The sequence below is a fragment of the Mus caroli genome, chromosome 6 (assembly GCF_900094665.2).
Source record: "Mus caroli chromosome 6, CAROLI_EIJ_v1.1, whole genome shotgun sequence".
NCBI lineage: Eukaryota > Metazoa > Chordata > Mammalia > Rodentia > Muridae > Mus > Mus caroli.
This window is the reverse complement of record NC_034575.1, coordinates 74983075-74998426: the sequence shown is the minus strand read 5'-3', so window position 1 is coordinate 74998426 and position 15352 is coordinate 74983075. Positions and strand designations below refer to the sequence as shown.

The window sequence follows — 15352 nt, the reverse complement described above, 5'->3', positions numbered from 1 at the left end:
GTGTGTGTGTGTGTGTGTGTGTGTGTGTGTGTGTGAGAGAGAGAGAGAGAGAGAGAGAGAAAGAGAGAGAGAGAGAGTTGAAACAGGTCCAAAATTTGTTATACAACTTCTCTATCAATGAGCTACAACCCCCTATTTATGTACATATGTATGTATGTATTTTGACTTTGACTAATGACTCAGTGCTTTATTAAAAACATATACAATGTATGTAATCATAGGCAAAACTACTCAATTTACCGCAGGCAATCTTCCCTTATGGACAGTATCAATGAGACTGTTCATGGTGACGTAAAGGATAAGCTAATTGCACCAAGGTAAGCAGATATTCTACAAAGTAATCAAACTCTCAGAGGTTTCCCTGCTGCATTCTCTATTTCAAAGCAATGCTCCTGGACATCCATAGTCCCCATTAGTAGAGCTGGGCATGCCTCACAGCTCAGCATATATGAGTCAGCCAGTGGGTAGAAAGTAAAACCTTGACTTTGCTTAAGTCAGATACATTAAGTCATAGGAGGTTAGAGAACAAACATCTAACAGCTCAAGTTCCTAGGGCTATTTCCTCTTAATAAATGAGAAAGTGGAGCTTCCTCATCTTTCACTAAGAAGGAAAACATAAATATTCACCACATGACACACCACTTAAAAGTTTATATGTGAATAATGTTTTAAGTAGTTTAAAATCAACTTTAGTTCTGTTGCTGATTTTAATAAGTCATGAACTATTTATTTAAAAAATATATAAAATACCTATTTTTTTTAAATTATAGCTGGGGACATGAATTGAGGGTGGGGGTAAGAAACTACAGAGGACCAAAGTTTGGATAGTTCACATGTAACTCCAGTTCCAGGAATTGAACTCCCTCTTCAGCACTCTTCACACACCCACACACATGAGCACATATCCCATACAGAGAAACAATCTGAAAATAATTTTAAAAATTGAATAAGAGCATAAGCTTAAATATTCATTGCATTTCTAAGAATACAGTGGAGTGCATTAAATAATTTTGAAATTAATTTCACAATATTATCTATAATCTTGATGTGGTAACATCTCAAGTCATTTAGTATATTCTTTCCTACTTCCTCCATTTACACAGTTGACCTTCCTAGATTATCACATTATGTCTTGCTCCTACTAAGTTAGAGTAATTTTTAAGATCATTTATGACTTTGAGACAAATGACTTAATCTTTCTGTTAGCCTATTCTACATTCACAAGTGTCAGCCTTGACTCTGTGGTTTGACTAGAGGTTTATTGGGATACAGAGTCCAACACAGAAAATATAACCCCAATAACACTTCTGACACCTTCCCGTAAGAATGTTGAGACTTCCTTGATTACATCTCCAGATTCTCCAATGTCAATAATAATTCCAGGTGCGCTGAAGGTTCCAAGTCTCCCTCAGTGTCTTACCTTTGGTGAAGACAGTTATTTCTCATGGATTTGTCTTTTGCACACCCTTTGAAATCAGTAGTATAGGTTTTGAACGCTTTACTCTGCATGTTTTTCCTTTTCTCTGTGGTGTTTCATGATAATTCTTTCATCTCCTAAATCCATAATGACATCTCAGAATATGCTAAATTCAAATTCTTACAATGCCTTCAACTGGAACACTAGTGGGGTTAGACACTGGTTAAAAACTCTCAGAACAAGTGTTTTCTCAAAGCAAAACCAGTACATGGAACCTATGTTTGCATAGATGTGCGCTTTTATATACACACATGACAACCTAAACATGCACAGAAAGTCCTCCCAATGGTCAGTCTTATGTCCCTACTATAAGAATGATTTGGAGAAATTTCTATTTGCTTTCAAAAATAAATTACACCAATCTTCCTTGAAGTACATATGTTTATATAAGATAATATTTAAACTCGACATGAGACTCAGAAAAAGCAACTAACCAATCACCGTTGGAAAATTCCATTAGCAGAAAGCAAATAAGATGCCCTAAAACTAATGAATCTCTCTACTGAGGTGATTTTTAATAGTACCAACTCATAAAACAATTAATTTGTTCTGTTTAGAATTTAATTCATAGTTGCTGAATGCCTGAAGAATCCTAACTAAAATGTATTAATAATTGTGCAATACCTCAGAGGAAAAATTTACTGGGATCCTTCACTTCCATTTCCTACCCAGCCTCTAAAATATACTGTTGCCTAGACTAAGGAATATGCTCTATGTCTTCCTGTGTTCTTTCACTGTAATATATAGATAACACCTGCCCTTCATAATGTACTGGATAATTTGAAAATAAAGGAAACTAGTGGACCATATGAATAAATTAGACAATTGCTTAAATTAAAAAAGGTTGTAGATTAAAGCATTTAGTTAATTTATAGGAAGATGAGGACATGTATCTGTCTTTTTCTAAGAAAGAGAAATTGAAGCTATTGTATTTTGAGTAAGTAAAGAATATCCAATGACTCTACTGAGTACTCTCCTTCGTAATGTCCATTAAGTTAATGTGGCTTAGCAAATAACCACTCTGAACTCTTGGTCACAAATTTTCCCCGGCATGTTTATCCATCCCATGTATAACAGGATGCTGATTTTCTATGCTTAGATTGTCTTAAAGTCACATATATCCAATGGCAAATTAATCATGTTTAAGACACTTTTCATTTGATCTCACATAGTAATAGAGGGCTTATAGCAAAATCTAATACACTTACATCTTCTCTTCTTTTCTTCCTCTTGGAGGAAGCTGGTGGTAGTGAGCTGAGAATCATATTGGCGTTTAATACTACTTATTTCAATCTATGACAAGATTACTCAGTTACTACAGATTTGAATTCCTTTGTGTGAAAAATGGAGGTATGACTGGTTGTTTCCTAGTAATCCTCTGGATATTTCATTATTGTGTGAAGAATTATGAGCACAGTGACTAGCCCATAATTAGTCCTCAATAAATGGCGTCATTATTGAAGTTTTTCACAAATTAGTGCAATAATTCTTTGATAACATTCTTGAAAAGCAAATCCCTTATTGAGTAACATCTCAATTCCTTTTTTAAAATTAATACAATTTTACTACACTTAAGCATATTCTGAGAATGAAGAGAGGTGGACAATTATTGATCACTTGTCCCAGGGAGACATTATTAAAGGTTAAAGAATAGATCACAATGATTGCAGTAAATAGCTAAGCTAAAAAGTGATTCAGAGAGTCTTCTTTTCTATAACCTAACATTCAGATCAAATGTCGCTCTCTTTCCATTGAAAATTAAGCACGGATTATATCATGAACCGGCATTAAGAATGTTAGCTTCTGCCGGGCAGTGGTGGTGCATGCCTTTAATCCCAGCACTTGGAAGGCAGAGGCAGGTGGATTTCTGAGTTTGAGGCCAGCCTGGTCTACAGAGTTCCAGGACAGCCAGGGCTACACAGAGAAACCCTGTCTTGAAAAACCAAACCAAATTTACTATGTAAATAGAGACACCATGATCAATGACATACACGTATTGTTTTACAGGATTCCACATTAACATTGTAAAAAAGTTCTCATCTCATCATGAAGCCCAACTTTTAATCATTGTGCTTTCTGCTGGTCTATTTGGACCTCCACATGTCACAGTTAAATGAAATTATATGTCTGAGTGACTTTGTGGCTATCATGGATAGAGAAGGTATTACCATATTTTAAAGGATTCATAATATCTTAGACGTTTTCTAAGCTAGGATGTCTGGTGGGAACCCCATCCTCATGTTTCCCTATCCTAAATACATGACTTCCACACTCAGGTAGAATAACCTGACTACAAAACCTTCTTGAATACTGATGTTGGCATTTCTTACTTCATTGCCGAGTGCCCTGGGCACCGGGATTTATCTTGGGTGTGTTCATGCTACTGTAGTAGGAATTTTCCAGTGTTTTTCAGTGAATTCCATCTCTGAGATATACCATGACCTTTCTCTCGACCCTTTAATGTGTATGCATGCTTCTTCTATCACCCTTATATAAACCTCAATGTTGGGTTTGCATTTTCCTTCTGTGCTAACTCTTGGTCTTTCCTCCAGTTACAATGGGATCACGTTGTTATCTGAAATCTTCCCTAAGAAGTATATGAACATGATGAGAAGACACTGGGAGACATGGGATTAATATCCTAAATATCCCAGAAGTTTCAGAGAAGTCTTATCTATAAAAGTCACTATTTACCTGTGGTTCCTACTTCAAACACTGAATTGTGAACTCCATGGAGCAAAGTTTCCTTTATTTTGAGTTGTAGTTAAGCCACAAGATCCAATATGTTGAAGAAAGTTTCATACCTGAGTTTTCATCTGAACACCTTTCTTCCTTCCTATTTTCTTTTCTCCATTCCCTGCCTCTGTCCCTCTCGTACATCTCCCTCCCTTTCTTCCTCTTTCCTTTCTTCCTTTTAGTAAGCTTCAATCAAAAAGTTGACTATGAGGGCAAAAATCTATATTTGGACCTTGAATATAGTTCAAATATATCTGTAGAAGTTTTCATCCTAAATTCTGTATGCAAAGAATGCTTTCTTGTAAAGCCACTTAGGGAATAAGCTCAATGGTGTAGAAAATAATCACCCTTTGAATAACGTTATTTAATCTAAATTGCCATGAGATGACTTTCTAAAACATATTTTGTTTACAAAAGCTACAAGGAAAGGCCAGAGAATGTGTTTTCATTTTAGACTGCTCTTTCTAATAGTAAATTCAAAATAAAGCAGTGAGAATTATCTGTAATTGCTCCACTTGCAGGCTAATTCTGCCATCATTTTCTATTTCCACTGATTCTTACAGAAGACCTCATTGAACAATAGGGAATTATTCTTCGTGTAGATTGCGATTTTAGCATGGGAACAACAAATCTATTTCCCAGGGGCTCTCTGATCCACATTAATGATATTCCAGTATTTCTCAAAAATAGAAAACGATGAATTGTACCTCTGAGACTTTTGGGTCTAGCATCTCAATAGAGAATTGAGAAACACACATCAAAGGTGATAAAGTCACTCACTCAAAATAATATATTTAATTGTGGAAATAATACTAAAGTCTTATTTTTCAAGCTTAAAACACATCAAGAAGTTAAGATAATTATGAATAAATTTATTATTGAATAAATATTAGTAGATTTCATATACTAGTTAGAAAATGTACAAAAACACATTTAGCCAGTAGAGAATAGTAAAAATGACAATATGTGATTTATTCTGTCTGTTTGTCTATGAATACATTTGTCTGCCTGTCTTTTAGAGTCTGTGAGTGGTGGACATATATACCAGTACAGGCATGTATGTATACATGTATGTGGAGGCTGCAACATCTCAGCTGCTGTTCCACAGGTGTTTTCCATCTTGTCTCTTACGTGGTCAGTGAACTCAACAAGCTGGCATAGCTTGTTGGCCACTGAGCCACAGAGATCCATCTATCTATGCCTCGAACCGAGGTTACAAGTACACAATACCACACCTGGCTTTTTGTAGCTTGGGTTCTAGAGACTGCACAAGAGAGCACAAAGTTAAACACAGTCACCTTGCAGGTCCATGAGAAAGAATAATAGCTTATTGTTTCAAATCACTACCATTGGGGAAAGTTCATTGTGCAGTAATCTGTCATCAGAGAAACACAAAAGGGTAAAATTACACACATCAAAGGTGATTCAAAGAGAGATTCAAGAGGAAGTTGATGGCATATTCACATTCATTACTGACTTGAATACGTAGTGTTGAGATCAGAGAGCAAAAGATATATACACCATTCTCTGTTTTCACCTTACATTCAAATTTTGTAGTTTTGAAGACTGCTGAATGGAATTAAGTGTAGTTCTCCCTTCTGTATCCAAAGGATATTTCATAGGTTCACAAAAGTTTACAGGGTGGGTAGCAGAAAGAGCAACAAGCACTATAGAACATATGGCATCTGACCTGTGACTTTTGAAGTATTGGATTTCAACACTGGTCATTGGTTAAGAAGACTCCATGGAGAAGAGGCAAACAAGGAGTGGGTTGATTAGGAAGAATAGGAGGTAGGGGGGATGGAGAGAGAGAAGGGGAGACCCTTTGGAACACACAGCTCTAAACTAGATGTCTCTATAATAATCACTCTGGAATTTGATATGAAATTCTGAGCCAGAGTTCAGGGAACCAACCCCATAACAGAGGAGGCAGAAGGACTGGGGGAGATAGTGGGAAGGGGGCCCAGCAGATGATCAACTATCTCTAAAAGACCTCACAGGAACTCAGAAACTGAACCAGTAACCCCAGGGGTTACATGAGCCTGTTCTCCCGCACATATAATAGATCTTTTAACTTTAGTACTTTTATTGGACCTCTTAGTCTGTGAACAAGTCAGTCTCTGATTTTTCTGCCTTCTCTTGGAGCTATTTTATTTTTCTCTTGACTTCTCTTATCCAAATTATGATATGATGGCTTTTGTTTTATCTTATTACATTTTATTTTGTTGTTTGTTATTAGCTCCTAATGATCTTTTCTAATCTGATCTGATTAATGATCTGATCTTTTCTAATGAAAGACAGAAAGTGAGTAGATCTGGAGGAGAGAAGATATGGAGGAACTGGGAGAAATAGAGGGAGAGGAAGCTGTATTCAGATTATATTGTATGAGAACAGAATCTATATTGAATAAAAAGGAAAAGAGCAGTGTCTTTTCTAGCAATACCTTTTCTAACCTTGTTGCTAAAATATAAGTGTTTAATTGGAATTTATATGTTGACAATATTTTGAATGCTCATTAAACTATTCTATAAGCACTAATGATTAATTTAGAGATTGTTTATTGTTTTATTCGTTATGGAAATGGAATATTTGTACAAATGCTTAAAGCTCTATTTACTTTTTGATTGTTTAATTTTCTTTTCTTTTCTTTGAAATGTATGTTTTCTGTAATACAATACTGTTGAATCAAATTATAAGGCTGGAGACCTTATTTCCTGGTTTTGAAGAAAACATTCTCAGTAGTTTGACTTTGAGTAGTTGAAGTTTTCTTTATCCGAAAAGTATAATATATACTTTTTATTGCCAACTTTTCTAACTCCTTAGTGAACGTTACATTTTACTAAGTACATTTTTTACTTTCTAGAATTATCCTTTAAGGTTAAATTTCTCAGTACAATACAAAGAATAATGGTTCTTCATGATGAAACTATATTTGCAGTTCTGAGGTTAATTCTTTCTTTTCATTTATTGTATATTTCATACAGGTTCTTGAGAAAAATTAGCCTTTAAATTTCTTTCTAAATTTAGTTTTCAGCTTTCTTCTTCTCCCTATGTTCCCTTTCATTCAACGGTTCATGAAAACTTTCATAGAAATCCAAAGAGAACTGCATGATTAATCTCCACATGCCTGTTTCTCAGAGATACCAGTGATCCCTTCATTGCCCCTTTGTTTCATCAAAAAACCCCATCTTTGTCATTAGTGCAGTAAGCTGTGTTAATATATGTTCTGTGAAATGTATATTACTTATAAGGATTGTATTAAGCTCAAGATGATAAAAGCATCTCAATTAATATGGTATCAATTTTCATGTCAACATGAAAATACATACATAACACCTTAACTTTGTCAAATGTCCATGTTTCACCAATAATCTCATAGTTTTTATTTTTTCATTGATTTTTTCCATATAAGAATCTAAATGTATATTACATAGTGGGCTTCGTATATATTTCTCTCAAATATTGAGTATTTTGTTATATTATTTTCTAAATTCATTGTTTGAATTCACAGTTTTTTTATTTTAGTGGTTGCATCTATTTTGATACAATATTATATATATTAATATCTAACTTTCTGGAAATTAATATACAGACAATAATTACAATTTCTCAAATTACTTTCCTCTTAGAAATCTTTATATATTCAGTTATTCTCAAAGCATCAGTATTAGTCACATCATTAGTGTTTATAGCACTAGACATTTACAGGCAGAAGCCTAGCATAACTGCCCTCTATCCAGAAGTTGACTGAAACATATGCAGATACCCATAGCCAAATATTAAGCAGAGGTCGGATACCCATATGGAAGAATTAGGGGAAGGGTGGAAGGCCTGGAAGGGGAAAGAAAATCCACAGGTACAACAATATGTCAACTAAACTGGACCCTTGGGAGCTCTCAGAGACTGAGCCACAACCCAAAGAGTATATTCAGGCTGGACAGAGGCCCCTGGCACATGTGTAGCAGAGGACTGATTTGTCTGGCCACTGTGGGAGAGGATGTGCCTAATCCTACAGGCACTTGATGTGCCAGGGTTGGGGATACCCTGGGGGACCCATCCTCTCAGAAGCAAAAGAAGGGGGAATGAGGGAGAGAGTCTGGGTGGAGAGGCACAAAGTGGGGCAGCATTTGGAATGCAAATAAATAAATAAATGCATAAATAAATAACAAAAAATACCAATTATATTTGAGCATTTTTAAAGCATGTTGTAAAAATGTGCATATATTTTGAACATCATATGTGTGTCAAATCATTTTAGCCTTGCTTTTTTTCAGGATAGCAATTAGTCCTCAGGGAGAAACCTAGTGTTTTAAAGAATTTAAACAATCAAGTTTGTTAACATTAATTATATTGTTTGTTTGATGTAGTTCAAGGTCATTCTCATGTGAAACATGAACTCCTTTCTGCCTGAACATGCATGGGTGATGGACACAAGTTAAAGACTCTGGCTGGATTAATGAGAAAGCACAAATCACTTAGGTACAATTTCCTTAACCTCATGGACACAAGTGTTGGTACCATTAAAATATCACATACAGCACTTTAGCATAGTTATGAAAATTACGTCAAAGCCATTCAAAGGGAATTTAAAAGACCTCACAAATGTCTGATCAAAGTTTGAGGATAGGACACTGAATATCAAGTAAACAATTCAGAATTACAGTAAATCAAGGCCTTGTTTCTCAACTTTCCCACAAAGAGGCAGCAGGAAAGCAAGTCCATTCTACCACTGTTACTTGAAACCTCAGCTAAAATATTGACTCAAAAGATTATTCTCAAGGTTCCTGTAAGTCTTGGTACTAAGTTCACAATTTTTCTCCTTAGTTTACACTTTCCTTTCTTTCAGCTAATTCACCACCATCATTTGTTATAATTCCCAACTTATCAAAAATCTAATCACTGATATAAATATTACAAAACAAAGAGCCAAGAAATATACATATGAATCTACAGTTATAACGTCTTCTTTGCGTTGTGACAAAAATACCCTGTTAATGTCTGTTTCCTTCAGTAAACTCAAGGTTGCAATATTTTAAAAATGTTAGCACAGCATTATCTATAGCATAACTATTATTTCTATAAGTTTTCTAGAACATAGTATCTGGGAAAAGATGGGGAAAATTCAAACTGCACCCATACCTGACAATTCAGCAGGGCTGCTAACAGGAAAGGGCCACATATGTAACAGTTTATAGTCTTTGGCAGGAAGAAACTCCCACTTTTGATGGGAAAACCCTAGAGTCCATGCCAAGCACCACCTACCTCCCTGACTTGCATGAGCATTCTGCTTATTCACTTTGATGCCCCTCCCTCAAGTCCTATTATAAAAACAGTCACCTCTGTCCTGACACACTATCCTACGTATCTGCAAGACAGGTAAGTAGGAACTTTGTAGGGGTTCACCCATCATACCATAGGAGAAGGTATGGGAGAATACTTATCCTCGCAGAACAGAGAACTCTGAGAATCAGCACAGGCAACCTGGGGTGTTTCCAGGGAAAGGGAACAAGATGTATTCTTCTCATTCCAGAATCAAAGAAGGGGAGAATTAGTGTTGGCTGCAGAGTTAGTCAAAGGAGACAGAAGAGACTGGTCCTCTCAACATGTCCTCTCTTAACCATATTCCCAACCATGACTCTGGTTGTTCCTTCCTTACAGACAAGATGCTTCCTCGTATGACCGTCACCGTCATGTCCTGGATGCTGCTATCCTGCCTGATGCTCCTTTCTCAGGTGCAAGGTAAAGTTTTGAGTGTCCAGTGAGTGTCCCGTGAGTGTCCAGTACAAAAGGCAAAAGAAGGTTCTGGAGAGTCTCATGTGGTAATGATGAAGAGAGTCATACACAAGACAACTGCCTGAAACAAAACCATCATCCTGCCACCTCTAAGTCACTAATGACAGATGGCTATCATGGCAGCTCTTTCCTGAAATTCCTGAGTTTCCAATTTTGCTAGCAATTTTAGCTAATGGCTTGAAGGAAAGTGTAGAAGTCATTAATGAACTGTTGAGATAAAGAAGGGCTGGATGGGCCAATTTAGAAATTGACAGCCCTAGAATTGGGGATCTACAAATCATATGAGAAGAGTGAAGCATGAAATTAAAAGAAGAAAATTTCCCATAAAGTAGGTCAATCTCAAGACCAAGATGACTCTTAGAGAGAAAGAGTATTCTGTAGTCTGTATTGTGTATTCTGTGAAGTCTCTATTCTGACGCTATCTGTTCTGGACTTAATCTCAAAAGCCAGGCCTCATCAACATTTGCTAAATTGACCTTTCTAGCCATTACACCACACCCCTTTCTTTATCTCCTTCCACTCTAGGTGAAGATGTCAAGAAAGATGTCCCATCTTCACGCATCAGCTGCCCCAAGGGCTCCCGTGCCTATGGCTCCTATTGCTATGCCTTGTTTAGTGTACCTAAAAACTGGTATGATGCAGATGTGAGTACTAGAGGATGCAGAGGAGGGAAACAATGGGAGGTACCTGTAAGTCACAAAAGAAGTGGGCTCCAATTTCCACAGTTTCTTGAGAATTACAATGAACATTCAGTACCTCTATCATCTACATTTGCTTGCCATTAACTAATGAAGTTTCAGTCTGTCACACATTCTGCCCCCTTACCTAGATGGCCTGCCAAAAGAGGCCCTCAGGACATCTTGTGTCTGTGCTCAGTGGCTCTGAAGCTTCCTTCCTGTCATCCATGATTAAAAGCAGTGGTAACAGTGGCCAATATGTGTGGATTGGGCTCCATGACCCGACACTGGTGAGATATCATCTCCTCCCATCTGATTTCTCTCTCATCAGTTCTGTTTCCAAGCTCATTTTCTATGTTTTTATGAGAAAATCCTAAATTATAACTAGAGCTAATATTCTGGATTATAACTGGGGTAAAAGAAAGTTCCTGAGCTCTGTGGAAGTCCCTAGTCTTCAGACCACGTCAATGAGACTGTGGTTAGCCTTTATGAAGTTCCTCAATGAGGGTTTGCAAATCTCTTTTGTGAGATTATAAGCATTTGTACTCATGATTTTGAGAGAACACAAAAGAGAGAATATCTGTATTTGTTCTTCACATTATCTATGTGGGCTTTGAAGATCAGAGAAATTTACAAAAGCATAACCTGCTATATTCTTTGAGTTCCATGTTATTTTTTCTTCTGGGTTTAATTAGCTTGTGAATATCACTGGGGATCTGGTAATAGGAGGGAGATGTTCAGGTTAAATTCTGGACAGCATCTGAAAGAATAGATCAATTCCATGATGTTGATCATTAAGCATCGGCTATTCCCAGTAAGGAATCATGCAAGCAGAGCTTCAGTGGCTTCTCTTTTCCCATGGCTGCCCCAATTCTAGGGCCAAGAACCCAACAGGGGTGGATGGGAGTGGAGCAATGCTGATGTGATGAATTACATCAACTGGGAGGCGAATCTTTCCTCTTCCTCAAGCAATCACTGTGGTACCCTGTCAAGAGCCTCAGGTAAGACTAGGGCAGTCGTCTCTGAAAACCAGTGCTTTTTTTTTTTTTTTTATGTCTCTCCTTCCTTTGTTTCTCCTTTCTCCTGGAGTGAGACATTCGTAAAGATGATACAATGATCCTAACATCTAGACTTACTAACACTTAGTCCTCTGTGTCTGCAGGATTTCTGAAGTGGAGAGAGAATTATTGTAACTCAGAGTTACCCTATGTCTGCAAATTCAAGGCCTAGAGTACAGAATTGACATCATGAGTTGATATGTACCTTGCCACAATCAAGATCCCAAATGTGAAGACAGATGAAAAAGGGAACATTCTCCCCACAATTGAAATCTGACCTGATTTTCTCCTCCTCTAGCCCTTCCTTCCTCTCATTTGAGGAACTCTGTGTGCACTATGGCCTTAATTCTCAAAGCATCATATTAAAGTATATAACTCATGCTCATATAACTTGTGCTCTGGTCACTTGGTAAATGAACAAAATATATCAGTCAAAAGAAAGAGATAAGTAGAGATGAATTTTAATGGGGAAAGGAGAGACCTTTTCTTCATTAGTGTAACTACAAGAAGAGTTTTCAAGGTCCTCTAAAATATTCCTCATGTTCCTGTATGCAGTTCTAATGAATCTACTGGGTCATGTACACAAAAAGGCATACATATGAAAGTAGAAGGGGAGTTATAGGAAGGAGGAAAGGGATCAGTGATAGTGGGCAGAAGATGAGAAGTGGGGACTGCCTACAAATGCACACATGGCTTACATATGTGAAAGTATCATAAAGAGGAATGTATGAGGTGTGTGTGTGTGTGCATGTGTGTGCATGTGTTTCAGTTATTATTATTATTATTATTATTAGTAGTAGTAGTAGTAGTAGTAATTATTATCATTATTAGAAGTAATTTAATCTTTTTTTACAGTCCAGTCATTATCCCCTCCAGGTATGCCCTTTAACTGTTTCCTATCCTCCTCCTCTTCCTCCTCCCCCATCTCCAAGAGAATGCCCCCCATCCCCTTTGCCACCATACCTCCCCACTCCATGGAGCCTCAAGTTGCTCGAGCATTAGCTGCATCTTCTCTCACTGAGGCCAGACCAGGCAGTCCTCTGCTGTATATGTGTTGGGAACTTCACATCAGCTAGTATATGCTGCCTGGTTGGTGGCTCAGGGACTGAGAGATCTCAGGGGTCCAGATCTGTTGAGACTGCTGGTCTTCCTCTGGGGTCACCCTCCTCTTCAGCTTCTTACAAGAGTACCGGCTTAAATACAAGTACATTTGCAAAAAAGGAAAAGGGTGGAGAAAGATAAACCACTGTATTATTAGAAAAAATACTGAAATGAATGTGTTCAATTTAGCTGAGTCAAATTTCAAAACAACAGAACATTATTGAGGATTAAGAGAACCATTTGAAACCTTAATTGTGCTCAGGTCTTTATAAGCCTGTGCCTGGGAAGAGAATGCAAATCAATGAGGCAATAACTTTCAGAACTGCAGGAGAAATAGAAAAATCCACTTCAGATCTTTGACATATGGCAATGTTGCTTCTGCTAAATACACTGTAAGTTACTAACATAGTATTTCAAATTGATCTGACTTCATTTAGCTCATCAAGTACCATAGGTTTGTAGGACAAGGTTTGCTTTGAAGTAAGTACTATTTACTGTTTTCATGATGTTACTTGTCATGATTGGCATCCTTAGAGCTTCAGAGACTATTAATTGCCCACTAATATGTTCCAGGTGTATTTACCTAATGATACATAAGGTTTTGCATCTTTACAAAGTCAAAACATCTTAAGTTTGACTCTTTTAAGTTGGGAACAACTTGTACCTCAGCACTTTAACACCTTTTTATTTGAGTATTTGATAGATCAACAGGCAGAACCTATGGAAGGAAATGATTGACTTGACCAGCACAATCAGTCAACTATGCTTGACATTAAAAGAAAACCCAAGACAGGTTTGGATTGTGGCACATACCTACATTCCCAGTGCTTAGAAGGCTGAGACAGGAGAGCTACTGTGAGTTCAAGGGTTATGTAGAATATGTGGAGAATTATAAAGCTATCCTAGGTAACATGTAAGACCCAACAAAAGAAAATACTTTTGCTAGTTGAGAAGAATACATTCTTATCAAGTTCAAATGCAACAGTCTCCAAGAAAGGTGAAATTATAAATACATATGAAAATGGATATATGATACAAAATATTTTATCAAATCTCAATGGAATTAAAATTCAAGCCAAAACTAGGATCATAATAGAGCAATCTCAGTAATTTTGAAGATGAAAGTGAACATTTCCAACTAATTCATGGAAAAGGAAAGTCACAGGAGAGCTTAAAATAGTTTGAAAAGATGAATATACAATGCATTAAAGCAAATTGTACTTCTAAGCCAGTGCTTAGAAATTGATGTAAAAATAAATGCATGAATGAAGAGCTAAAATCTAGTCCCTATGACCTAGTGGTTCTTCATAACTGTAATTTTGCTACTGTAATGAATGATGATGTAAACATGTGTTTTCTGATGATCTTAGATGATCCATGTAAAATAATTGTTTGATACCCAAAGGGTTTGCAAGCCAGAGATTGAGAATCATTGTCAGTACAATCCAACCTAATTCTGAGAAAACAAAAGAAGTAAGCAATGAAATCATAAAAATAAGCAGAGGAGAAAGAGTAAGACAAAAATTACTGAAACAGAAAACATGAAATAAGTGGGAACTAATTAACAAAATAGAAATAATCATTTTTTAAAAAAATCTATAGAATTTATGAATCTGTAGTCATCCAACTAAAAATGAAGCAAACTATGAGTGATATTACAAGTGGAAAATATATTGCTATGAAAATATATGTTCTGAAAATAAAAGAAGGCAATAAAGTTAAAACACTGTCTAAAACACTGCTTCATAAAGTCTGAACTTTAGCTTGGTGATTCTTGGAATCAATAAGTCAAGTCTGTTAATAATACCTAATATAGCTCTCTAATTAAAGGCTAGAATATTAAAAAGCCACATTTTATTGGGTAACATTACAAAAATATTTTGTATGAAGTTTTTGTTATAATTTTATTATCATAAGTAGATAGTAATATAAACCTGTATTTCTTGCACTAAAGGCTTTTTGTGATATCTGTTATTTCCATGCTGAAAATTGAATGCAGGGTGTTCTGTATGCTAAGCTTCTACTCTGAGGTACAACATTCCCTTAAAAATATTTTTTTTATTGTGACTATCAGAAGAATTAAATAAACTACCAGTAGAGGGAGATTTGGACCAACACATAGTATAGTTCTAGGGAGTAAAAAGAAGTAAGTTGTCAGTTTGCAAGAAAAGAAGGAACTAAAGAACATATATTAGGAAACTATGTTTATTATATTTTTATTCCTTCTGAGATGAAGATTGTAGTTCAACTCACAGAAATGAGTTGCAAATAACGACAGACAAATCTTGCAAGTGAAAGCATACACTATGTAAATGTAAAAGAGGGTCCAAACTGAGCCCCAAGCTAGCTAGGGAATCAGGAATGGGTGTTGCAGAAAGCAGTTTCAAGAATAAGTGAAAAGTAGAATTGTGATTTTATAGAAAATGTGTTTCCACCCTGCTACTAAGAAATGTTTTGGTGCTACTCATAGACTCTGTAAGATGATGCTGGCATATATTCTGCAATAACAG

The 15352-nt window shown here is 36.3% G+C and overlaps 1 protein-coding gene across 1 annotated transcript; it reads left to right on the top strand.

Annotated features, from left to right (window-relative positions):
• The first annotated feature begins 9573 nt into the window (after positions 1–9573).
• LOC110296555 (regenerating islet-derived protein 3-gamma) lies at positions 9574–12126 on the top strand. Its single transcript, XM_021165260.1, has 6 exons — positions 9574–9589; positions 9872–9952; positions 10532–10650; positions 10836–10973; positions 11561–11684; positions 11846–12126. The coding sequence occupies exons 2-6, from the start codon at positions 9877–9879 to the stop codon at positions 11911–11913; spliced, it is 525 nt and encodes a 174-aa protein (XP_021020919.1). The 5' UTR covers positions 9574–9589; positions 9872–9876; the 3' UTR covers positions 11914–12126.
• Positions 12127–15352: the final 3226 nt, after the last annotated feature.

Excerpts from the sequence above, each read along its gene's own strand:
- LOC110296555 (XM_021165260.1), top strand. The coding sequence starts at position 9,877 with ATGCTTCCTCGTATGACCGTCACCGTCATGTCCTGGATGCTGCTATCC. Across the intron at positions 10,651-10,835 it reads AAAACTGGTATGATGCAGAT|ATGGCCTGCCAAAAGAGGCC; the intron begins GTGAGTACTAGA and ends CCCCTTACCTAG. Across the intron at positions 10,974-11,560 it reads GGCTCCATGACCCGACACTG|GGCCAAGAACCCAACAGGGG; the intron begins GTGAGATATCAT and ends CCCCAATTCTAG.